We start from the raw sequence: 26,050 nt of genomic DNA, 5'->3' as shown, positions 1-26,050 counted from the left end.
AATAACCACTATTCACTGTCACTAGGAAAAAAATATGAAAAATTGACTTTCTAGGTATAAATTATTCTAGAAAAGAAGCTTTCCATTTATAGTAATGATTATAAATCCATAGAACTTAAATAAATTTTATACTACATGAAAGTCTTGGCCTTTCCTTCTATATTAAGCTAAATCTATGATAATCATTGGCTGTTATGTGGCAACACAAATTGTTTTGCACTTTTTGTCATTGAAAAGGGATGTGGGCTACTGCAAGAGAACATCTGGCTCTGGGTCACATCTTTGAAAATTTAATTGGCTCTTTTTTCCACATAAGAAAAATAAGATAGCTGCTCAACAATAGGGCCAAATGTTCCTAATAAATATCATACCAGCTGAGAATGGATTCTCTTTTAATAACTAAATTCTCCATTCTTCAGACATGAAGGATATCCCATTATACAAATTAAACAAGCATAACATAAACTGGGGAGGGGGTGGATACTGGGAGTTTCAATATGAATTCATTACCATATTTTGAGTTGTTTTTCAAGCTGCTAGGATAGGTCTATAAGGATCAACCTACACTTCCACCTAATCCTTTCTGCATCCAATAATGAATGCATTTTTATGACCTCTGGCCACAGTTATGGAGGGGTATAATTTAGGGCCACGAAACAAAGTCAAGTTACTGGTCTCTATGGTAATAAACCTGAAACATAAGGCCTACCTCAATGTCACTTAGCTCCTAGAATTGATTTCCCCTTCTAGAACTAAGCCACACCAAGAAGAAATACACTATTTACCATTTATTTTAAAGTGCTGAAGGCCAAGTTCCAGCTCCCATGGAGTTTACACTCAAACAGAAATGATAAAATATCAAGTAGCAATCAACTTATCTGACTTATCTAAATATTCACGCTCTTAAGACCAAGAATATTTAGAGGTGCTTGGGTGGCTCAGTCGGTTAAGTGTCTGACTTCGGCTCAGGTCATGATCTCACGGTTCGTGGGTTCGAGCCCCGCATCGGGCTCTGTGCTGAACGCTTGCTCAGAGCCTGGAGCCTGTTTCGGATTCTGTGTCTCCTTCTCTCTCTGCCCCTCCTCCACTCTCACTCTGTCTCTCAAAAATAAATAAATGTAAAAAATTAAAAAAAAAAAAAAAAAGACCAAGAATATTTAGAAGGTAAATATCTGGTTAAAAAAAAAAAAAAAGAAAAGGCAAAGACTCACGTACTTAGCAGTTTGGAGAATATAACAATTAAATATATTAAAAGTAGGAAATAAAATAAACAAGAAGAATTTAAAACGCTGGGGCTGGAAAAGTTCTCAGAGACCACCTGATTTTTAAGACAAAGAAAATTAAAGGTCAGAAAGTAGCTGGCCTATGGTCATACATGCAGAGACTATTAGAGCTGGAACAGGACCCCAGGCCCCTTCCTGCTTGTTCTGGTCCATCATCACCTGGGGAGTTTTAAAGAGATGATGATGGCTCAGCATCAATTCACTGATCCCTGGCCTCCGTCTTCATTTTTCACTGTATGAAAATGATTCACCATAACATTATTTTCAATTACTCAGTAAGAGAAGGGAACCTGCTCCCTCCCAGCCTCTGGACTGCTGTGAGCTCAACAGCATAAGTCTCTACAGAGAAAGGATGTGGGGACCTATTTTTCAGTCCCTTGCCTGTCCCCCACTCAAAAGTAATTGGCACTCCAAGTCTCTCAGTCAGGGTCACAGAGAACAAGCTAAGAAATGTCATGGCCTAAAACCTCCCTCCAGATACCTTAGCCCTGAGGTCAGACAGGTTCTAAGATGGTGACGAGACGGGGCAAAAGGCTCAAGGGAGTCAGGGAGAAACCATGTTCAACAAAAGGAACAATTAACAGACAAGAATCTCAGAAAGGGTACATTGGTCTTAGGGATAATTCAAAGTACACTAATCAAACAGTTTTTTAAAAATGAATTATATTCTCAATACTGTGACTAACAGAAAGTCTAACTTCACCCGAATGGTAATCTCTATGAATTTAGTTTATCCATTTGCAGGAGTTAAAAGCTAAACTGCCTGGCAGGTCTGAGTACTTAATTACTATCTATCCTGTTGTCAGAAAACCGTGCACAAGAGACTCCAGAATAAGCACAAAGTGTCTGCTGGTTTTCTTACTAGAAATAATCTGCTATGAGTCTTTTCCTGAATCTAAAGAAAATATGAGTAAATTTTCCTATAAAGGAGATGTAGAAAAAGGTTTTCTAATTATGACTCAAAATCCAGATGCGATAAAAGACTGATAAATTTAACAAGATTAGAAATTTTGCATGGCAAAAAAAAAAAGCATAGTCAAAAGATAAATAATAGAAAACATTTGCAATGCATATCACAGATAAAAGACTGATGCCCCCAATACCCAACAAATAACTTTTAAAATTTGAAGAAGGCAAAGTGATTAAAAATCCTACAGAAAAATAAGACAAAAGATGTGACTAGACAACTCGTAAGATACAAAAATGGCCCTTAAGTATTTGAAAACATGTTCAGCTTCACTTATAATACAAGATATTCAAATTAAAACTATTCTGAGGTGCCATTTCTTATCTAGCAGATTGGTAAAAGTTTAAAAGCTTGATAATACACTCTGTTGGTGAAGCTGTGGGAGCAAAGGTATTTTCATACATTGCTGGTAAGAATGCAAAATAGCTCTACCATTACGGAAGGGAGTTTGGCAATATGTAACAAAACTACATATGTTTTCACATTTCAACTCAGCAATCCTACATCTAAGAACTTACCCTGAAGATACTTCTCCAGTAATATGAAAATACATATGCACAAGTTATTCACTGCAGTATTATGTGTAATTACGAACTACAGGAAACTCCCTAAATATTCAAACTTGGAGACTGATGAGCCCTGGCACATACATACAGCAGAGTGCTGTGGGCTGTAAAACAAGCTGTGGACGATCTGCATGAGCTGACATGGAGTCACTTCCAGATGTTAAGTAGAAAAGCAAAGTACAAAAAAGCAAACATACACACATACACACACCTAACACTAATACAATGTTATAGGTCACTTATAGCTCAATATAACAGGCAAAAACGCATATGTATTATGCTCTTTTGTCAAAGAAGAGGGAATAAGAAAACATTACAAATATAGAGAGAGATGGGGCCCATTTGGTTAAGCGTCTAAATCTTGATTTCGGCTCAGGTCATGATCTCACAGTCATGGGTTCAAGCCCTACATCAGGGTCTGCACTGAAAGAGGGGAGCCTGCTTGGGATTCTCTCTTTCCTTCTCTCTCTGCCCCTCCCCCCTCACTATCTCTCTCTTTCTCAAAATAAATAAATAAACATTTAAAAAAGAAATACATGGGGCGCCTGGGTGGCTCAGTCGGTTGGGCATCCGACTTCGGCTCAGGTCATGATCTCACAGTCTGTGAGTTTGAGCCCCGCATCGGGCTCTGTGCTGATGGCTCAGAGCCTGGAGCCTGCTTCCGATTCTGTGTCTCCCTCTCTCTCTGCCCCTTCCCTGCTCATGCTCTGTCTCTCTCTGTCTCAAAAATAAATAAAAACATTAAGAAAAAAAAATTTTTTTAAAGAAACACACACACACACACACACACACACACACAGGGGCAGAGGAGACAGAGACACACACTTATTTTTACAGAAGGCAAACAAAAATCAGAAAACAAAGTATTTTTTTTTCAAGTAGGCTTCACGCCCAGCACAGAGCTTGAACTCACGACCCTGAGATCAAGACTCGAGCTGAAATCAAGAGTCGAACGCTTAACCGACCGAGCCACCCAGATGCCCCACAAAGTATTTATAAGGTGGGTAGGTGGAGGCAGTGGAAGAGATAAGGGAAGGAGTGTTAAGTTCTCCGAGTACATCTCTTAATGTGGTTTCTACTTCTCAATGCATGTTAATATTCTACATACTTAAAATCAACAAGAATGGAAAGAAAAAAACTCAAAAATGAAAATAAAACTGAAACAAACACAACTGTATTTCAGATTAATTACTTAACTAAACTGAAGACAATATAGAGGGGAATTAATGCAAGCACTTTAAGAACATCAGTAGTTACCTATCTGGCCCCGGTCTGGGGGTAGACGGCATTCAGGGGAAGCCCCACAAGCAGATTCTGAGCTCTTCCCTCTTAGCTCAGCAGTCGTAACAAAATACAATGGACTGAACCACTTAAACTACCAAAATTTTTATCTCACAGTTCCTGAGGCTGAAAGTCCAAGCTCAAAGTGTCAGCAAAGTAGGTTTCATAATGAGACATCTTCTGTTGGCTTTTACATAGCCAATATCTCACTGTGTGCTCACCTGACCTCTTTCTTTGTACGCTAAAGAGAGAGCAAGCTCTCTAGTGTCTCCTTTTACAAGGGGACTAATCCCATCATGAGAACCTCACTTGCATGGCCTCATCTAACTATACCACCTCCCTAAGGCTCCACCTCCAAATACTATCACATTGGGGGTCAGGGCTTCAATATATGAATTTTGGCAAAACACATTCAGTCCGTAACATCTCTTTAAGTAAGTTTATTTTTTGTATTAGTATGGGTGAAGAAATTCTGACACTATTTCAGATGTATTATGAAATTGCACAAACTAGGGAAGAAAAAATACAAATATTAAATGGAGGAAGCCATGAGGGTGGTTGGAATTGGAAATACTGGTGTAAACTGATCATTTCTACATATACATATATGCATATCCATGTGCATATGTGTATATATATGGATTTGTATGTATGTGTGTGTCAGTTTATCACCTCTCAGCTCCAAATGCACCCTTCAGTGTCTGCTCTGTAATAATAACAGTGTAATTCCATTAAACATTTCTCCTTTAATGTGAGCATGATGTTAAGCTCTCTCAGTAGATGGCACTGGAGGGACACAGTAGGGGAAAAGAATTCCCAAAGGTCTTGGGGTTGGGGGATACTGGGTGGTCGTGATAGAATCCAGTGGAAACTGCCACAGCTACTGGCTCAGAACACAGCCCCTCTTGTGACCTCTTGGCCTTTGGCTAGTGCCATTTCTGAGGTCCTCTCAACACAGAAACCAGAGCCCCTATCACCTGTTCTCCCAGCTGTTCATGGCCTGGAAGGTCACACATTGAGCGGTCATTCCTTCTGTAAGCCCCCTTCCTCCAAGCCCCCATGTGACCCATTCACTTTGAGAGCCTTCTGCCTCCAGACTACCCCTGCATAACACATAACGAGCTGGTGATCACCTGCTCCTCTAACTGCCCTCCAGAGGGTTGTTTAGCACTTTCCTCCAGACCAGTTCCAGCCTGGCTAAGCCAACCAACTTCTTTGCTATCTGTTGGGATGAACCACACTTTTCCCAATGAGATTTGAACCCCCCTCCAAGCTTGTCCTTCCCTGGGTCATCACTCTCAGTCCTAGGGTCCCATATAGTTTCTTTGTATCTTATACTTACTCTTTTATGAGTTTTAATTTTTAGGTTAAACTTTCCTTGTTTCCACTGTGTGGTCGCTATCTCCTGACTGGACCAGGCCTCTACAGTATGTATATTTATAAGTATGTATCCACTGAAAGAGCCCAGCGGCAGTGATACCCCAGTAGCGATGAGTATACCTACAGGCTAGATCTTGGTTTCTAATACCATACCCCCCCCCCCACCACACCCACAGAAAAGCAGATCTCGTCCTTAGAGAAATGACTGTTTCTCTGGAAATGACTGGAGCAAGGTATGTTCAAGATGAAGATGGAACATCCTGTTATGTCCCAAGGTAAAGAGGTGCCCCCAATGACTGGAGTGTATCACAGGAACACAACAGCCTAAAAGAACTTCCATGACCAAATCTAAAACAATAAGAACAAAACTAGGTATAATTAAGCTCAATAAGCACTGAAGGAAAAAAATGAAATCCATGAGTTCATACTGGTAACAGGTAGGTGGATGGAGGAATGAATGGATGAACAGGGGAGAAGAGGGAGCTCTTGCTTACAGAGAATATCCATATGTGCAGGAAAAACTGGAGTTGAAAATCACCATTTTGCAACTGTCACTGAAGGCTGGTTAAAGCAAGAATCAATGGATGATATATCCATGTAGGAAATTCTAACAAGGAACAGGATATGTGCATGGTTTTTGTTTTTGTTTTTTTAATGTTTATTTATTTTTGAGAGTGAGAGAGAGAAGGGCAGAGAGAGAAAGAGGGAGAGAATCCCAAGCAGCCTCCACACTGTCAGCTCAGAGCCCAACAGGGGCTCAAACTCATGAACCATGAGATCATGACCTGAGCCAAAATCCAGAGTCAGACGCTTAACCAACTGAGCCACCCAAGTGCCCTGATATGTGCATGGTTTTAAAGTGTCCTCCCACCAACTGCTTATAAATGCAAGGGGAAAAACACAGTAACTACACAACAGGAAAATCAGATCAAAATTAACATTAGCAACGAGGGGCAGATGGATACTGTGTGCCTCCACGTGATACCCTAAGAAGGATACAACATCCAATATCACTTATGGAGGATTCAGCTGGGGATGATTAACCTGAATTTAATAACAAAAATCAGACAAATTCCAAATGCAGAACATTCTATGAAAGAGGGAGTGTTCTTCCAAACTTTCAATGTCATAAAACAAAAACAAAAAACCTGAAGAACTTTTCCAGATTAAAGGGGCTTAAATAAAGGGTACATGAAAACTAGATGAAATATGTGATCCTAAACCGGATCCTGTACTAGAGGAAAAAATTTAACAAAAGAGGAATACAGACAGTACATTAAAGTACTGAATTAATGTTGAATTTCCTGAAGTTGGTAACTGTATTAATGTGGTTATGTGACAGAATGTCCTTATTCTTAGTAAATATACACTTAAATATTTCGGGATTAAAGATCATGATTATAATATATTCTCAAATGGTTTGGGAGGAACACACACACACACACAGCATAGGAAGGAGGGAAACAGTGCAAATGAGAAATGAGTTCAGGTTAACAATAGGTGAATATGAGTAAAGACTGAGTGAACTTTCTTGCAAGTTTGACGTAAGTCTGAAATTATTTCCAAATAAAAAGGTTTTTAAATGCCTTTTCTTCAAGGTTCTAAGACATACATAAGAAACTTCTCTGGAATAAGCATGCAGCTCTACCACAATCCTCAAAAAGAAACAATGTTGTCCAAAACTACACAGTCTAAATGGTAACCACTAGCCACTTGTGGCAATTGAGCACTTGAGATGTGGTTAATTGGAATTGAGATGTACCAGATTTCAAAGATTCAATATGAAAAAAAGAATGTTATCTCATTAATAGTTTTTATACTGATTATATACTGAAATAATATTTAGATATATTGAGTTGTATAAAACATTACTAAAATTAATTTCATCTATTCTTTTTTTACTTTTTAATGTAGCCACTTAAAAATTTTAAATTACATATGTGGCTCATATCATATTTCTATTGCACACTGCTGATCTAAAATACAATAATGCTTAAAAAAAAAAAAAAGAGGTACTGATCTCTTAAACAAGTATTTCATTACTAGGTGAAAATGTTAATTTACATTACAGATCCTGACTACCCTAAAATGATTTCAATCTTGAAAATAAGGTAGACAATTAGGCTTTTTGTATGGCACAAGTAAGGGGAAAGAAAAAAATTTTAAGGCCTAGCAGACAGGAAAGAGCTCTTTGGTCATGTTGTTTAGGTAATTCCCTAATTAGTCACAAATGCCATCTGTAGTAAATTTCCTGAAGACAGAAAAATAAAATCTAAAATCATGAAAATATCAAGTAAATGGAGAGATAAGACCTGTTTGTTTACATTTTTGTTTTGAGTCAAATGAATAAAATCTTCCAGGTCGTAAACATTAACTTATAGCATCTTATAAACAAAGCCATTAAACATTTCTGCTACCAAGAAGTTTACAAAGTAGACCTTACTGACAACTATATTATTTCCAAGGTTATTTATTCTTCTATTTTAAGGCTCTGATTAACGAACATGTCCTTAAATTCTAAAAGCTAAGAAACAAAGAGAACAGAGGTAAGACAGATAGAATTGGTTTTTGTCTTGAGCATTGTTGTGGGGTCACATGCAGTGAGAAGGGGTTGGAGGTGAGCTTGAACAGGAGGGTTACTCCAGGACAAAGAAAGGCCCCTGGGACAGAGACAATTTCCTCTGCATTTAGTAGACCAAATCTAAGTAGGCCAAGTGGAAAAAACAACAAACGCCAGTAAAGATTCCATAAAACAGCAACAATGAGGAAGAGAAACCAAAGGTAGGTTGCCAGAAGGTACAACAAAAATACCCAGCAGTATAATCTTGGGCAAAATGCACAGGCATGTTTGTTTTGGAAGTTCGGAGTCAAGCATGTGGGTGGACCCAATGAGAAATACCAAACTGCGGCACAGCACAGATCCTAGTGTTCTCTCTCTCCCTTCCCGCACCTTCCCCAGCCCGTCCCCACCACATCCCAGAGAGACAACTTTAATCAACTCTAGACACAAACCTATTAGAATGATACCCATTGCCCAGTGCACCATGGATCAATTTCTGCATTATGCCTGTGCCATCCCTGCTGAAGGATCAACAGATGGCCCCACTACACCTGAAGCCACAAGTCAGGTTCTGTGAACTCGGATGGAAGTAGGCAGGATGAGTGAGCTCTGCTTAAAACAAAGTCAAGAATGCCTTACAGATAAGGAAGCAATACAGATGAGGTGTCCAGCATTCCAGAATCCCAAACTACAGCAAAACTACCGGCATGAGCCTACCCTCCCTCCCACCAAGGACACTTCCCCACCTTGTTCCTAACCTCTTACCTGCCTCCCACCTCACATTCCATTCCTGAATTTTGCAATCATGAGGCCACTTCTCAACAGTGAGGCTGTGGCTCCACTGTTTTAGCCTTGGAAGGAAATGCAGGTGGGTAAAATACTCAAGGAGGGCAGTGAGCCTAATAATAATTAAACAAGAACAAAGACTTAGTGAACTCTTTCATGTACACTGTCTGTGGACTCCAAATGTGGTCACCGCGGCCACCTTTGGAGGCAGGTGTTATTGTTCCCTTGTGGAGAATACAGCCACAGCACAGAGACAGTCTGGCTTAAGAATCCACAAGCTCACCTATTAATATATCATGAACAGATTCTATAGCTGGGGAAATATTTATCTGCCCAGAACTCCAGCAATAATCTCATTTACTCTCATTTTGACATGATGTAGTTTGAATCTGCTTCCCTACAAGGCTATTACCAAAAAAATGATTGCCTTGTATCCACATCCCTCTCTCATTCTCTCTAGCAAAAATACACCAAAAAGACCGTGATTTCCATGTCTAAGTTACTTGCAGCCATTATTATTTATTTCTATTAGGAGAAAAAAAAAGTTTTAATCTCTAAAGGAAAAAAAATAAACAATGCCATTATTTTGACAAATCTATTTTCTTAATAAAATATAATTCTGTTATATTCTGGTTTTAGTTTGGGGAAAATAAATCTGTATTTAATGCTTCTAAGAACCTTTAAAAATATTTTAACAAGGGATTTCTGATTTAAGATGTCAAACTAAAGACAATCCTAAAATCCTTCTCTTAGAAATCACCTCACAACAAGAACCATGAAAAACAAACACAAAGGCCATATTCAGTGGTGTCCAAACCATACATATGAAGATAGAAAATGGATAAGGAGTGGCAAGTGGATACACAGAACAGAGTGAGGCCAAACTGAGTGCCTGCAGAGAGGTGCCCAGGAGCAGAAAGCCTGGAAAGGTTCAGGAACTAGGTGCTGGGAGAAAAGCCACACACAAGTCAGGTCAACGCAGGTGCCCACACTGGGGGAGGATGCTCCTGCCCTCGGAGCACTCTTGAGGAAATCAGGCAAGGCTGCTCCCTCACAGCATCAGATGCTGATGGCTCATTCACCTGGCAGAGCCACAGAGAGCAGCTTTCAGTACCTGACACAGTAAAGATGGTGATAAGAACTGAAACTTGGGTGACCTTCCAAGAGGTTAAGAGTGAGTATGGAATCTGAGGGGCCCCTGGTTCAGTCTCAGCTCTGTCAATTAGGAGAGATGTGTTACTGGGCAAGCTGTTTAACGTCTCTGTACCTCAGTTTCCTCAGCTATAAAATACGATGATACTACGTTCAAAATCATGGAGTTGATGTCAAGATTATATGAGTTAAAGCTCTTAGAAAGGTGTCTAACATACAGCAAGCACTAAATATTAGCTCCTTCTCTTCCTCCCATCACTACCTCTCCCCTAGCGCGCGTGCGCGCGCGCGCACACACACACACACACACACACACACACCCTTAGCTCTTGGAATGCTGGCAGCAGAAGTAAATTCGCAGGCATGTGACTAGAAGGGCCTTATCTAGAGAAACTGAACAACCCCAAAGAAATATGCTTGGTTGACACAAAAACAGACATTCAGATCAATAGAACAGAATAGAGGACCCAGAAATGGACCCACAAATGTATGGCCAACTAATCTTTGACAAAGCAGGAAAGAATATCCAATGGAATAAAGACAGTCTCTTCAGCAAGTGGTGCTGAGAAAACTGGGCAGCGACATGCAGAAAAACTAACCTGGACCACTTTCTTACATCAGACACAAAAATATACTCAAAATGGAGGAAAGACCTAAATGTAAGACAGGAAGTCAACAAAATCCTTGAGGAGAAAGCAGGCAAAAATCTCTTTGACCTTGGCCACGGCAACTTCTTATTCAACACATCTCCGGAGGCAAGGGAAACAAAAGCAAAATGAACTACTGGGACCTCATCAAAATAAAAAGCTTCTGCACAGTGAAGGAAACAATCAGCAAAACTAAAAGGCAACCGACAGAATGGGAGAAGATATTTGCAAATGACATATCAGATAAAGGGTTAGTATCCAAAATCTACAAAGAACTTCTCAAACTCAACACCCAAAAAACAAAGAATCCAGTGAAGAAATGGGCAAAAGACATGAATAGACACTTCTCCAAAGAAGACATCCAGATGGCCAACCAACACATGAAAAAATGCTCAACATCACTCATCATCAGGGAAATACAAATCAAATCCACAATGAGTTACCACCTCACACCTGTCAGAATGGCTAACATTAACAACTCAGGCAACAACAGATGTTGGCGAGGATGCAGAGAAAGAGGATCTCTTTTGCACTGCTGGTGGGAATGCAAACTGTTGCAGCCACTCTGGAAACCAGTATGGAGGTTCCTCAAAACTCAAAAATAGAACTACCCTACGACCCAGCAATTGCACTACTAGATATTTATCCAAGGGATACAGGTATAATGTTTCGAAGGGGCACATGCATCCCAATGTTTATAGCAGCACTATCAACAATAGGCAAAGTATGGAAAGAGTCCAAATGTCCATCAATGGATGAATGGATAAAGAAGATGTGGTGTGTGTGTGTGTGTGTGTGTGTGTGTGTATATATATACATATATCCATCCAATGGAGTATTACTCGGCAATCAAAAAGAATGAAATCTTGCCATTCACAACTAAGTGGATAGAACTAGAGGGTATTATACTAAGCAAAATTAGTCAGAGAAAGACAAATGTCATATGACTTCACTCATATGAGGGCTTTAAGACACAGAACAAATGAACACAAGGGAAGGGAAGCAAAAATAATATAAAAACAGGGAGGGGGACAAAACATAATGAGAGACTCTTAAATATGGAGAACTAATAGAGGGTTGATGGAGGGGTTGTGGGAGTGGGGATGGGCTAAATGGATAAGGGGCATTAAGGATATGCTCCTGAAATCACTGTTGCACTATATGCTAACTAACTTAGATGTAAATTAAAAAATAAATTTTAAAAATAAAACTAAAAAAATAACAAAAAAAAAGAAATATGCTTGGATGCCGACATTTGGCGGTTAGAAACAAAACAGTCAGTTATCCCCCAGATTATTCCACAGTAAACTCCACTGGATGAAACACCTGGTCATATATACACCTACACAGAGTTGCCAAACAGCTTCACAGTACATTACTTTTAAACATCATCGTGAAATTTCAGCATATCTACCAAAAAGAGCAGATGCCAAAACTTCCAGATATTTTAAACAGATCACATATAGATGATTTAGAGTAATAATAATAATAATAGTAACTAATTTACAAAGCCCTCATGAGGTACCAGGCACTGTTCTAAATCCTTTACATACAGTTACTCATTTATTCCTTACAACAAACTTACATGAGTAAAGTACTATCTGTAAACCATTTCACAAATGAGAAGATTAACAGTATGGGAAAATTAAATAATATATTTAAACAGGATTCAGAGTCTAGCTTCAGGGCCTTAACTACTATGCCTCTCAATAATAACTCTCCAAGTTTGAAGACTATGGAAAAAATGCCTTTGAAATTCAGAAGCAACTAAAAATCTATACCTACACAAACTATCAGTCAAGAGTGAAGGCAGAATTAAGACATTTTTAGACACACAAGTCTTGAAATTTTTAACTTACAAGGGTCTTTCTTAGGAAGATACTGGAAATTGCACTCGAACAAAATAACAAGTTAAACCAAAAAAGACAAAGATACAAGATCAAAGAAATGAGATCCAGCAGAAGGGGCAAAGGGAATTCTCAAGGTGATGATAAAAGGGGAGTGCAGGAAGTCTGCGGGACAGCAGGAGGACAAAGAGCTCCCAGATGGAGCTCTCCAGGAAAGAAACGGAACACAAAAAGAGCCAATAAATTGTCTTATTGGTTTGAATGTGTAGAAATGTATTGAAGATGCTGTAAGATTCACAACAGGTAAAGAAACTACACTAAATAAGACTACTTTTATCACAAAGAGAAAAAATGCTCAACAGTTAAGGAAATATAATTACAGTATCCAATGTGACTCGCCTGGCACAATACTGACACAGTTTAAATAATGTACACACTTAATAATGAGTTAACCCATTATAATAGTGAAATACTGGGATGATTAGCTTGCAAGGCAAAGTTGGGCTGAGTGATCATGGAAGGGAGAGCTAAATCTTCATCTGCCAAGACAGGAAAGAAGCCAGCAGACAAATCCCAAGACGGATTAATCAAAAAGGTAATAATACAGCCTTCAGTGAATAGCCAGGACAGGAGGTGGGGAAAGGAGAAAGAAGTTATAACACTGCTATTTTTCATAATTAGCATTTACCCATGTGTAAGTATTACTGTGATAAAGATGAACTCACACTACTGAGCTCTGATGTAAAAATAGCTAATAAGCCAGTTAGGTGGAACAAAATTCTAACCTTAACATACAGAAATAGTCCTATTTCTGCCTCTTTGCTAGAACAGTTCCCTGTTCAAAGAAACAACTCATAAGACCAATTTACAAGGGCTGTTTTTCAAATACACCTTCCATCTATAATTGGTTATTCTCTTATCTCAAGAGTCTAACTAGGGGCATGCCTGGGTGGGTCAGTAGGTTGAGCGTTGAATTCTTGATTTCAGCTCAGGTCATGATCCTAGGGTCATGGGATCCACACTCGGCATAGAGCCTGCTTGAGAGAGAGAGAGAGAGAGAGAGAGAGAGAGGGAGAGAGAGTCTCTCTCTCTCTCTCTCTCTATATATATATACATACCTATCCCTTCTGCCCCTCTCTCCCCTGCTTACACTCTCTCTTTAAAAAAAAAAAGAGAGAGGGGCGCCTGGGTGGCGCAGTCGGTTGGGCGTCCGACTTCAGCCAGGTCACGATCTCGCGGTCCGTGAGTTCGAGCCCCGCGTCGGGCTCTGGGCTGATGGCTCAGAGCCTGGAGCCTGTTTCCGATTCTGTGTCTCCCTCTCTCTCTGCCCCTCCCCCGTTCATGCTCTGTCTCTCTCTGTCCTAAAAATAAATAAACGTTGAAAAAAAAAAAATTTAAAAAAAAAAAAAAAAAAAGAGAGAGAGGCACCTGGATGGCTCAGTCGGTTAAACATCTGACTTTGGCTCAGGTCACGAGCTCACAGTTTGTGAGTTCAAGCCCTGCATCAGGCTCTGTGCTGACAGCTCGGAGCCTGGAGCCTACTTCAGATTCTGTGTCTCCCTCTCTCTCTGCCCCTCCCCAACTTGCACTCTGTCTCTCAAAAATAAACAAACATTAAAAAAAATTTTTTTAAAAAGGAAGAAAGAAAATCTAACTAGGGCCATTCATACGCTATCACAGTATCACAGTGACATGTTTAGATGCTACTTCTTGAAGACTATTATTTCCATAATAAATTAAAACTATAAATACATAAATAGGGGCACCTGGGTGGCTCAGTCGGTTGAGCACATGACTATTATTTCAGCTCCCATCATGATCTCACAGTCCTGAGATTGAGCCCTGCCTCAGGCTCTGAGCTGTCAGTGCAGAGCCTGCTTGGGATTCTCTCTCTCTGCCCCTCCCCTGGCTCACTCTCACTCTCTCTCTCAAAATAAACTTTTAAAAAATAATTACAAATACACATAATGTTATAAATATATAATAAAAATTAAATTAACTAAATAAATTCCAAAATAAGTTAAGTCAATACTGTCAACTCAGATTTCTACCTTGGTGGAAAAATGCACTGAACAAAATCATCACCTTTATACCCACATTTGATTTTTTTCAACACTTCTTTTTGACTACAACAGTCTTCTAATATTCCTAGAGTGCAACCAAAGCCAAAAGTATTGCCTTCTTTCATTCCATGAACATTCATCACTATTGCTTCCTCATCATGACTACTCAGGGTCCAGCCTTTGCCTTGCACTATGCCCCAATACTTCACCAAACTCTTCGCCATCCAGAACATATGCCAGCTACTCATAACTCTTTCTCTGATCACAGCGGCTCACCTTTTGTGAAGCAGTGTCTTACAGAAGGAAAAACAGTCAGGCATGAACTCTATCCCTGGTCTGCCATCATTATCTAGCTCTATCCCTGGGACAACTTTCAGAACATCTCTGAACCTCAGATTCCTCAGCTATGTAGAAGATAAAACAGGACTGTAGAGAGTCGTTGCAAGAGTTCAATAAAATAACAGACATAAACTGTCACCAACATTATCTCCACACAAACCATTATCAAGTCCTCTGACATGCAGGTCACCTGGGCAGGAACTGCTCCTTGGTCACTGTGGGGCCAAAGCCCAGCAGTGACCTGCTGAGCATGGGCTCTCAAATGTGTCCAGAACCCAAAGGGGCTCTGAGATGCAGCTCATGCCCCAACCCCATCCCCCGCAGAGGCATTACCAGCCACTGTGGCCCCCAAGGCATCATCCTCTGCCCCACTGAGATGCTCTGCACCCCAGCACATCCACCACCTACGTTTTCAAGTCTAGTCTAAAAAAGAAGACACATCCCTCACCACAAAAATTAAGTTAACTATGACTGCATTTCGGAAATCCAAAAATATATTTCTTGAATACCACATTTACTTCATTTATATATTGCTCCACCCCCCCCAGTCTCACTAAGAAGTTCCTCTTATCCCATTTTCCCCACTCAGAAAATCTTGACTACTAACACTGGCAGACAAAAACGGATCAACCACCACTGGAGCACCTGGGTGGCTCAGTCAGTTAAGGGTCCAACTCATGGTTTCGGCTCAAGTCACAATCTCACAGTTTTGTGAGTGTGAGCCCCGCTTCGGGCTCTGCGCTGACTGAGGAGTCTACTTGGGATTCTCTCCCTCCCTCCCTCCCTGTCTGCCCCTCCCCTACTCGTACAGTCTCTGTCTCTCTCAAAATAAATAAATAAACTTAAAAAAAAAAAAAAAAAAAAAAAGGACCAACCACCAAACTCTAGTAAGCACATTTTACCGTTTTAAATTCCTTTCCGGTATATAAAATTAGCGAAGTTCCTACCGTTTGTTTCATTTTTATTATAGTACAAGTTTCGCTGAAAAAGTAGAAGAAGGGCTGAGGGACTGTGGCTTTGAAATTCGTATCTTGAATTACACAACTTTCAAATCTCCTGTGCACAGCACCAGAGACCCAAAGTTCTAAAGGCAGCCCCGAGCCACTTCCGCCCCAACTGAAGAGGGCCTTATACCACTGACTACAGCCAAAGAACAGCACGCGGTCCATGCTCCCTGAGTTCGATGTGCCTACACGGTGGACACTTAAAAGTCCAAAAAGGGAAGGAAGACAGACACAGTCACCTAGCATGCTAAAACACACCCACACAAATACACAGAGATGCTTGCTTTACCAGAAGAGCCACATGAAGTGAATCCCTAACAGATTATCTTTAACTCAGGTCATGAATACGAGTATGTAACTTTTCAAACTTGAGTACAGCCGGCGTGGTGACACACTAACCACAGAAACAGCTACATATGAGCACTGTGTTCAGCCAGACTACGAAGGCAGCACCTTGCTTAAACCTTCTGCCGTTGGATTAATCAGGGGACAGAATGCCCCAAGGAATAAAATCCCCATCACAAACCAGAGTGTATATATAAACAATAAACATTCCACACTGTAAGTGGGGAAAGAACAAAGAATGCCAACTGCCTGTCAACTATGGAGGATTTGTTCCAGGGATTATAATACATATATATATGTCCTTGTCCTTGTCATCCAGCCAGACTCCAAAAGCATCTTCCTGGGGATACACGTGATGTGATAAGGTAAATACAGACATGCTCAGACTGGAGCCAAGGGAAACACAGCACCTTCATGTCACAAAGAGAGAAAATACTTCTCTGAGGCCAGAACGTGGCTTAATCTTCCTGCATCACTCAGAAAAAAAAAAAAAAAAAAACTATCTAAATTCTATTTCTCAAAGCCCTATTCAAAGGTCATCTTCATAACAAAATCTGTGGTAAACCTCAGCCTTAATTCTTTGAACGACCCAAATCTTTCTTTCCACGCTTGACTGAAACACATGAAGAAAGAGACATCCAGGTACACACCTCACCTTTACTGCTAGACCGTGGGCTCCATCAGGCATAATCCATGACTTATCCTGCTCCATGTTGGCAAGTACACACAGCACCCAGAACATGACAGAGATACAATAAGCATCTACTGACTCAAATCATATGTGTTTTCAAATCTTAACTGTGAAACAAAAGTTTTAAAAATGCTGTCTCTAGCCTCATGACTAGCAACAGAATTTAAGGGTATTAAGTAACATTACAAGGGCTGGAAAGAATATAATTAAGTAAATAGAGTATAGGAGATACTCAATATCACCAATTACATACATGGCATTCACCATTTTCAAAGCCCTTTCAAAAATATTCTGATAGATTCTTATAACAACTCTGAAAGAATTATTATTTCAATTTAACTATGTGTAAACTAATGACTTGAGTGACTTGGAGAGGACCACGCCAACTAGTTAAGTGACAGGGCTAGAACTTTTTGAAACAGACATATGGAAACAAAGGAACAGAAATGGGAGAAGATGCCAGCGCCCCGGGAAGTAAAACACAGTTCTCATTTACATCCATCATTATGATATCATAGGGAGTGATCACAAATCTACCAACTCACCTTTTGTGAAGAATTCATAAGGAAGGAAAAAAAAGATCTGCAGTGACTTTTCATTGGCTTTAATGCAAAATTAGCCATTTTCTCACTAGAATTAGTGTATAGATCCTTAAATATGTTCAGTATTGTTATAAATGATTTTTTTTCAATATATGAAGTTTATTGTCAAATTGGTTTCCATATAACACCCAGTACTAAAATGATTTTAAATCAAAAGTGGCTGTCAAATCTCTAAGTTTAAGAAAGTTGATCGTTGGGGGACCTAGGTGGCTCAGTTGGTCAAGCATCCAACTTCAGCTCAGGTCAGTATCTCACGGTTTTGTGAGTTCGAGCCCCACATCCCACTCTCTGCTGTCACCACAGAACCCGCTTATGATCCTCTGTCTCCCTCTCTTTCTTCCCCTCACTCATGCGTGCTTGCTCTCTCTCTCTCTCGCTCTTTCTCTCTCTAAAAAATAAATTAACATTAATAAGAAAAATAAAGTTGATCATCACTATGCACAGTGGTGCAAAAATAGGACCAGGCTTGGCATATGCATAAAAAGTGTATGTATGCACATGTATGTGTATATGTGTGCATGTGTGTATGTGCAGTTAAGTATAGAGGCATTCATAAAATATTCCTTAAATACAACCAAATTCAAATTCAAGAGAAGCTTTTTATACAACGGAAACTTTTTTATACGAAAAATTCAAATTCAAAAGAAGCTTTTTATACAACTGAAACTTTCATATACTGATAGGTGGGGGCATAAAATGGCACTACCACTTTGGAAAATTGGTGATTTAAATGTATACCTGTACCACGATCTGAAAATTACACTGTGCATGCACAGATCCATAAAAAGACATGAATGTTCAGAGCAGGTTTAGCCATAACAGCCAAAAACTGGAAGCAACCCACATGCTCTTCAATATAGAAATGGAATAATTGTTTCTTCCTTGAATGGAAAACCAACATCAATCAAAAAGAACAAACTAATAGCACACACAACAGGGATGAATCTCACAAATGTCAGTGAGTGAGAAAAGCCAGACACAAAGGGTATATGATCAATGAGCATGAAGTTTACATTAACATAAAGTTCAAGCACAGGCCCAACTTATCTGGGTCACCTCTCAGCAGGGTGCACAACCTGGGAAGGGCCAGCAGGTACCTGTGAGGGGTGCTGGAAATGTTCTACATCTTGATCTGGTTGGAGGTTACATGGATGACTGCACAGGTCAATGATCACTGAGATGTAAGCTTAAGACGAATACACTTTACTATATGATGTACTTCAAAAATATTCTCCCACTTTTACAACAACTATTCAATAGCCATATATGGACGCTTTATGATGGATTCCACCTTAGAAAACAAATAAGCTATTGAACAGTGAAGCATGAATCCTGTTAACACGCTATGTAAGTACATCTTTTCTTTTCAAGACAGTACCTAACACTTAAACATTGCTCAATACACACTGGTTGAATGAATTTCACATGTAGTGACAGTTTATGTTTTAGAAGTCCAGAGGTATCTGTATGTATGTATGTATGTATACACAGCATAATATCCTCAATATAATATACCCAATAGATGTGAAAAACTATGGCTCTTGTCCAATTAATTACTTCTGTCACCTCTGTCCAATGAATTCCTTTCTTCTGCACCTCCAAGTACAAGAAATACATGCTAGGTGTTAAACCATCATACAGAGCAAGGCAGATCTTAACTGTGCAAGGTGAAGACGGCATTACTTTCATTGTTCACATTGCCAGTCTGACACAGGCCAGTAACTCTTGGCTATGCATACAGGGTGACCTCAAGGGCTGACACGCATGATACACTGGTCACAATCATCTAATCTAACCTCTCAGCCTGGGCAGAAAGCTGCACTGGTATCCCTGCCGGTGGGAAAGGAGAGTGAGGGGCATCCAAGAGAATGGACAAACTCGGAGAGGGACACAGGCCAGCAGGAACTGTGTCCACCTTAACATGTTCCCACTGGGACACAGAAACCAGAATTCAGAGTTTGAAAAGTCTCCCTTGGCAGCAAGTTGAGAAAATGAAGCAAATTCTGAATCCACAGGGAGGGGGCTCAAAAAGACCACGACAAGTGACCAGACAAAAGTGCAACAAAGCCCCAGCTCACCTCACTATTGTGGCCCCGCAGGTTGAAGTTTATTCTCTGGGGAGTGTTTCTGTCCCGGCGGCAGTGGCTCGAGGTGAAGGTCACCCCAACAACGCCGCGGCCGTTGCCCGTGGCCAGCCAGCCCTCCTCATAGTAGCGCCGCCGACACACTGGCTTCTCCTTCTCACTCTTGGGAACGCGCCCCTTCCACGACAGGCAGAGGATGTTGGAGTCGCTGCAAAGGACAGGCCCATGCTCCACCGCTGCATACATACTTTTTTCCAGTGAACTCTTATATTTAAATAGTAATGCTGAATGCCAGGAAACTTAAACCAATTCTTTTCATTAGTTGATTGACTGGATTTTTGTGGTTGGCTTGCGTTGTTTTCCCTGACCCCTTTTAATCAAGACTGACCTGGATCTAATCAGAAGGCCAGTATTTTATAAAGATCCACCAAATGCATAGTGAAAAAATTCCTCTAGAAAAGATGATGGCAGTCTGCTAAGAAAAGGTAATGCTTAAAAACAACATGCGTCTGTTTTTCTTTTCAAGTCCTTAGAGGAAGAAGAGCATCATCAACATGTGCCGATCAAGAAACTAAGTTTTCTTCTCTTAACTCAACTTGGTTATTCTCGTTCAGCCTGAGATTCCAGTTTAGTGTAATATGATTCCAGAGACAAAGGGTTGCAAATACATAGATTTCAAGTAACTTAAGGCTTTAAAGAATCCCTCGAGCTGGAATTTTCTCTTTAAAATTTCAGATGCAGAGACAGAACACATGGGATCATCTTCCTTCTGAAGCCACCCCCTGGCATGTTTTCTCAACTAGACAAATTTCTGCTGCTGAAGCTGAAAAAGATTGCATAAAGGGGAAAAAAGGCACACAAACCGTGCAAAAACAGACCAGAGTTTGTGCAGACAGCAGTCCAAGTTCAGGAAGAAAAAGACTCTTGCCACTGTTCAGAACCAGAAACTTCCCACCTCAGGGCCCGGCCTGACTTCCCAGCAGGCAGGTGGCTATGTCCTGGTGAGGAGCTGGGCTCCATCTGACTTCCCCCCGATAAACCAGTGCACTCCTTGGTGTCATGGAGGCGGAGAGAGAAAATCCCTTCACTCGCAGGGCCAGAAGGTTCTAAAGCTCTTTAAGTGGCACAAGTGTTTGCCTTGAGTGAATCCTAAATCCTCTTGCCACCAAAAGTGGGCCTCACTACAGGATTCTGTCTCTTTTGTCCCGTCTCCTTCCTTCCTCCCTATTTGCCTCTCCCCTTTCTGCTCCTAAAGATCACATATTTTTCCATCTTGAAGGAAAAGACTAATCTCAGAATTAAGTCCATCAAGTAATCTTCCTCCTATATGCAAGTCTTCTTGGACTCAACAGGGAAGGGAATCCCTTAAAATGAAAATACAGGCAAGAGTCGGGTTCTTCCAGACTGTTCCCTAAAGAGTCAGCATGTTTTCTGATGGGCGCTCTCCTGCTCACATTCAGAGACTGCTTCCAAAAGCCACATGTACAGTCCAAAGAAAAGCAGCTTTGCTTGGATGTTCCTTGATATTTATTTTATAAATACTGGTTTCAACTGCTACCTTGAAATGTTATCCTATAGATACAGAAAAGGAAAAGGGAAATAATAAATTAAAATGTCGAGAATATAGTTAACTGAAAAAGGCAAAGGAACCAGTCCATTGTTCAGACTTGTCCCATCATACCTGACCTTGCTTTCCTGAAGTCACGACCACACAGCCAGAGTTACTTCTCAGTCCAGAGTTTTGAAGTCTGTCCAAAAACCACTAGAAAATAAAGTGCAAAACTCACTGCATGACCCCTCCTGTGCTGCTTGAAGCCACACTTCACTGCCGGCCACCTTCTCACCAAGCCCTCTTTTTACCCTGGGGAGGTGCTTCTGAGGCTTGAGCTGAGCAAGTTTCCTTTTCTTCTTTCTGCAAACTTTCTTCAACCGCGAAGAGCGCGTGGAAAACTGACCACTAGTAGCGTCCTCCTCCCCCCAGGCTCCTGAGCCCCACAGCGTCAGGGTGCTCCATCTGAGTCTTGCATTAATTTTCATCAGTTGTAAAGCTCTTCAAGTGTGCGCCAGAGTGAGCCTGTCTTCCTGTGTAAACGTGTATGTGTACAAAGAAGGGCTTAGATATGCACAGACATGCGCTCTTCGATGGGCACCAAAGCACCTCTTTCCCAGCCGTTTCAGGAACCGTCTGACTGATCACAGCTTGAAGGCCCTGGAGTCTTACAAATCTGTGAAAACAAAACAGGATATGAACAAAAGAACTTGAACACACTGAAGAAGAGAAGTTCTAGCTGAACAGAAACTGGGAGGCCCCATCTTTACACACACATATATAGATGTCAAGTGGAGCTACTGCTTGCTAAAACTCTCATAGTAAAAGGGCACACCTAGCCAGCTTATGGACAACACACAACACAAGAGGCTGAACGCCATGTAACACTTATGCAACTTGCTAGGAGCTGGGCGTGTCTGAATGAAATCCTCCCCTCTATTCTCCCACACCATGCTGTCCTTTCTAAGACTCTGGGTCCCGCGTGTGCAACTTTATCCCTCCAGGGGCCATCATCCTAGTTATAGTTGCATAGGCACCTCAAAAAGGAGACTGAAGAGGTGCAGGCAAGTTATCTGAATTGATTTTTTCACTATGGGTAAAAGATGTTGCCTGAAGACACAAGAAGCAAGGGCCTTGAAAAGCCCCATCCCTGACTGCTCGCAGGTCACAGAGCCAAGAGCAGCCGTGTTCTCAGTTTTTGACTAGCAACAGGACTAGCAATAAAGTCCTAAAGAATCCATCTCCAGCAAATCCACCCTCTCTTCCTTCCTACTGCCATCAGTCCAGGCCTGCATCACATCCACAAAAACACACGGTCCCTAACTTCCCCACACCGTCCCACCTTCTAGAGGGCACTCAGGGTAACCTTTCTAAATTTCAAGGCCACCTAAAGAGCCTGGTCTATTCTCCCCTGGCCCAGGCAGTCGCCTAGAGGGCTAGTTAAACAGACTACCTCCACCCAAAATACTTGCCACTGAAAGTCTAAAGGCCAGGCCCAGGTATCTGAATTTCTAACCAGTTCCACAGAGATGTTAATGCTGTTGGTCTGAGGACTAGGCTTTGAGAACCTTTGGTCTATGAGATCAAATCCCAGCAAGACCCTTCTCTTCCCCGGCCACAGCCTCCAGCTCCAGCCCTGCCTGTGTTACCACTGTGGCGTCTGGCCACTCCCTATCCCCCAAAGCACTATGTCCTCCTCTCCTTCATGTCTCCACTCCTTGCCAGGCACCAGCACACTTCCTTTAAAACCACCTGCGACAGCTCCTGTCCTGCGAAGCTTCCCAGAGCACCTTGCACTAACTTCTGCTACAGCGCTCATCACGCTGCATTCAAGCACTCTTCTCTATGCTCCTGGAGGCTGGGAACCACTCTTTCTCATTCCTGGCATAAGCTCACTGTAAACTAGATATTCAGTAAAAGTTTATAGGAGCCAGGCAGGAGCAAGGCAAGCAGCTGCACGTAATTTCCTTAAGATACTCGAATTCAGATGAGTCACAGTATATATATTTTGTGTGAGCCTATAAATCAAAACAACCAAATTCTCTCAGGAATCCTCTCAAGGAAGCACTTGTTCCTGAGGAAAAAAAGTAAAAACAAACGCTATAGAGTTCAAATTAATGCCATGTTCCTCCTCCTCAAATGCTAATACCACTGTATAATAGCCTTGGTCCTTCTTCTGACTTGGGGCAGCCACAGATGAAAAAGCAGACACAACTTCTCAAGACCCAGCTGTATATACACGGGTTTTAAACTATTTAACATCATGATCCATGATTATTAAAGCATCCACATTAAATATGACAGTGTAAGCTGTCAGTTCCCCTGAAATCCTCCTACGGGGTCCATGGGGTCAAAATTATTTTCATAATAATACTAAGACATTATTTGCCTTCCTCACTATATTGACAATTGTATCAACGATACAAAAGCAATAGTGGGTCAACCTCAGCTCTTTCACACCAGTGAAGGCACTGGTACCAAAATGTACCAGTACTTGTCGGAATTTTTTGAATGCCAGCCTCAGGGCACCTGGGTGGGTCAGTCGGTTAAGCATCCAACTCTTGATCTCAGCTCAGGTCTTGATCTCGGGGTTGTGAGTTCAAGACCTGCACTGGGCTCCGTGATGGGTGTGGAGCCCACTTTATTAATAAATAAATACACCAGCTTCACTTAAGAATATTCTTGATGCACGGGGTGCCTGGGTGGTGCAGTCGGTTAAGCGTCCGACTTCGGCCAGGTCACGATCTCACGGTCCATGTGTTCGAGCCCCGTGTCGGGCTCTGGGCTGATGGCTCAGAGCCTGGAGCCTGCTTCCGATTCTGTGTCTCCCTCTCTCTCTGACCCTCCCCCGCTCATGCTCTGTCTCTCTCTGTCCCAAAAATAAATAAACGTTGGGAAAAAAAAAAAATTAAAAAAAAAAAAAAGAAAGAATATTCTTGATGCAGTACAAATCATTAATTTTATTAAGTCCCAACCACTAATACATGGTTGGTTAATATTCTGTGTTTCAAAACAGCGAGCACTCAGAAGGCACCCCTGCTGACCACTGAAGTACAAAAGTGACCCTGGGAAAAGCCCTTGTGCTGTAGTTTAAGTTGCAAGCTGAACCAAGGTCTTTTGTGTGGAATACCATGTTTACTGGGAAGAATGAATGGCAAATTATGGTAATTCAGGCTTGGGTGTTTGGCAGACATCTTCTCGAATATGAACAAAAGCAGCACATCACTTTAAGAAAAACAATGGACAGCCTTTGCCTCCTGTAATAAAAGTCGAGCTTTCAAGTTAAAATCAGAACTGTGGGGAAACCAGGATCTATCACTGTGAGCTTAATAGCTCCCCATGATTTAGCGACATTCTGCATGTGACTGGAGGGAACATTAACAGACGTGGACTGTTTATACTGTATTTCATATTTCATAGAATATCAGTATTTAGAAAATTCATATAATTTGGTGAACTGGTATTTTCCAAATGACCGACGCATGATGATACAAATTATGTTTGAGTAAAAGAGCTACCAAGGTGCAAGAAAGACAAAAGGATTTTAATCTAACCAAGTACAAAAAAATTCACTGATATGTTTAAAATTCCATATTGCTACTAACCTTTCAGAAACTAACCTTGTTAAGTTTTGGTATGGTATCGAAAAAAGATCCGTGATTATCTGAAAAGGCTATTAAAATACTTTTTCCTTTTAGGGCGCCTGGTGGCTCAGTTGGTTGAGCGCCCAGCTTAGGCTCAGGTCATGATCTCACGGTTCGTGAGTTTGAGTCCCACGTTGGGCTCTGTGCTGACAGCTCAGGGCATGGAGCCTGCTTTGGATTCTGTGTCTCCTTCTCTCTCTGTCCCTCCCCTGCTCGCACCCTGTCTCTCTCTCTCAAAAATAAACATTAAAAAAAAATTTTTTTTAATACTTTTTCCTTTTCCAACTATATATCTGTGTGTCAGATTTTCTTCATATATTTTAACAAAAACAGCATACTGCAACAGATTGAATACAGAAGCAGATATAAGAAGCCAGCTATCTTTCACTAAGTCAGACATGAAAGATATTTTGCCAAAATGTAAAATAATGCTATTCTTCTGGGTAAATGTTTTCAGTTAAAAAACATGATAATTTTTCATAAGACACATATTTTTTAAAACATTTAATAGGTTTATTTTTTTAATGAATTAGTAATCTTTTTTAATTTCTCAGTTTTAATTTCTAGTATGGTAAATATCAATAGCTAATATGCACATAAACAAAAGTTCTTGTGGGTCTTCAACAATCTGGAAAACTAAAAAGTGGCCCTGACACTAAAAAAGTTTGAAAATCACTGATAATATGCTAACTCTCTGAAAATATAAGCCTTAAATAACTATTACACCCAAGTATGTAGGATAAAACTCCATAGTAAAAGCAGACAAAAGTGTTTTTATAGAGGTTGCTATGCTTTTTCACCCAATTTTTAAAATTATAGAGCACTATATATGCTAAACAAATAGAGCAGGTATTTTAAGAAAAAATGACATGGGGCGCCTGGGTGGCGCAGTCGGTTAAGCGTCCGACTTCAGCCAGGTCACGATCTCGCGGTCCGTGAGTTCGAGCCCCGCGTCAGGCTCTGGGCTGATGGCTCAGAGCCTGGAGCCTGTTTCCGATTCTGTGTCTCCCTCTCTCTCTGCCCCTCCCCCGTTCATGCTCTGTCTCTCTCTGTCCCAAAAATAAATAAACGTTGAAAAAAAAAATTTTTAAAAAAAAAGAAAAAATGACATACTACTTTATGATGATTCAAATGAATAATGGATACAAAAATCTAATAAAAAATCACAACCATAATATCCTAATTACTGAAAGGCTGACACCCATTATAATGCTACCATTGATATAAATAGAAAGTCTTCTATTTTCATCAGGATGAGAA

At 40.7% G+C, this 26,050-nt stretch overlaps 1 protein-coding gene across 3 annotated transcripts in view; it reads right to left on the bottom strand.

The window, feature by feature from the left end:
• Positions 1 to 26,050, bottom strand: part of TULP4 (TUB like protein 4) — a 243,759-nt gene that overhangs the window by 154,840 nt on the left and 62,869 nt on the right. Inside the window, exons 2-4 of one of the 3 annotated variants that reach the window (XM_045500167.1) lie at positions 21,458 to 21,822; positions 21,279 to 21,359; positions 19,592 to 21,169 (exon numbers count right to left, since the gene is read on the bottom strand). In XM_045500167.1, the coding sequence (XP_045356123.1) occupies positions 19,592 to 19,843 (252 nt within the window). In that variant the 5' untranslated portion in view covers positions 19,844 to 21,169; positions 21,279 to 21,359; positions 21,458 to 21,822. Of the gene's footprint in view, positions 1 to 19,591; positions 21,170 to 21,278; positions 21,360 to 21,457; positions 21,823 to 26,050 lie in introns of those variants that run through there. The other 2 variants (XM_045500168.1, XM_045500169.1) reach the window with 2 other exon arrangements.

This window comes from Leopardus geoffroyi, chromosome B2 (assembly GCF_018350155.1).
Source record: "Leopardus geoffroyi isolate Oge1 chromosome B2, O.geoffroyi_Oge1_pat1.0, whole genome shotgun sequence".
Classification (NCBI taxonomy): domain Eukaryota; kingdom Metazoa; phylum Chordata; class Mammalia; order Carnivora; family Felidae; genus Leopardus; species Leopardus geoffroyi.
Note: the sequence above shows the minus strand (reverse complement) of the source record. Positions and strands in the feature narration are given on the sequence as shown.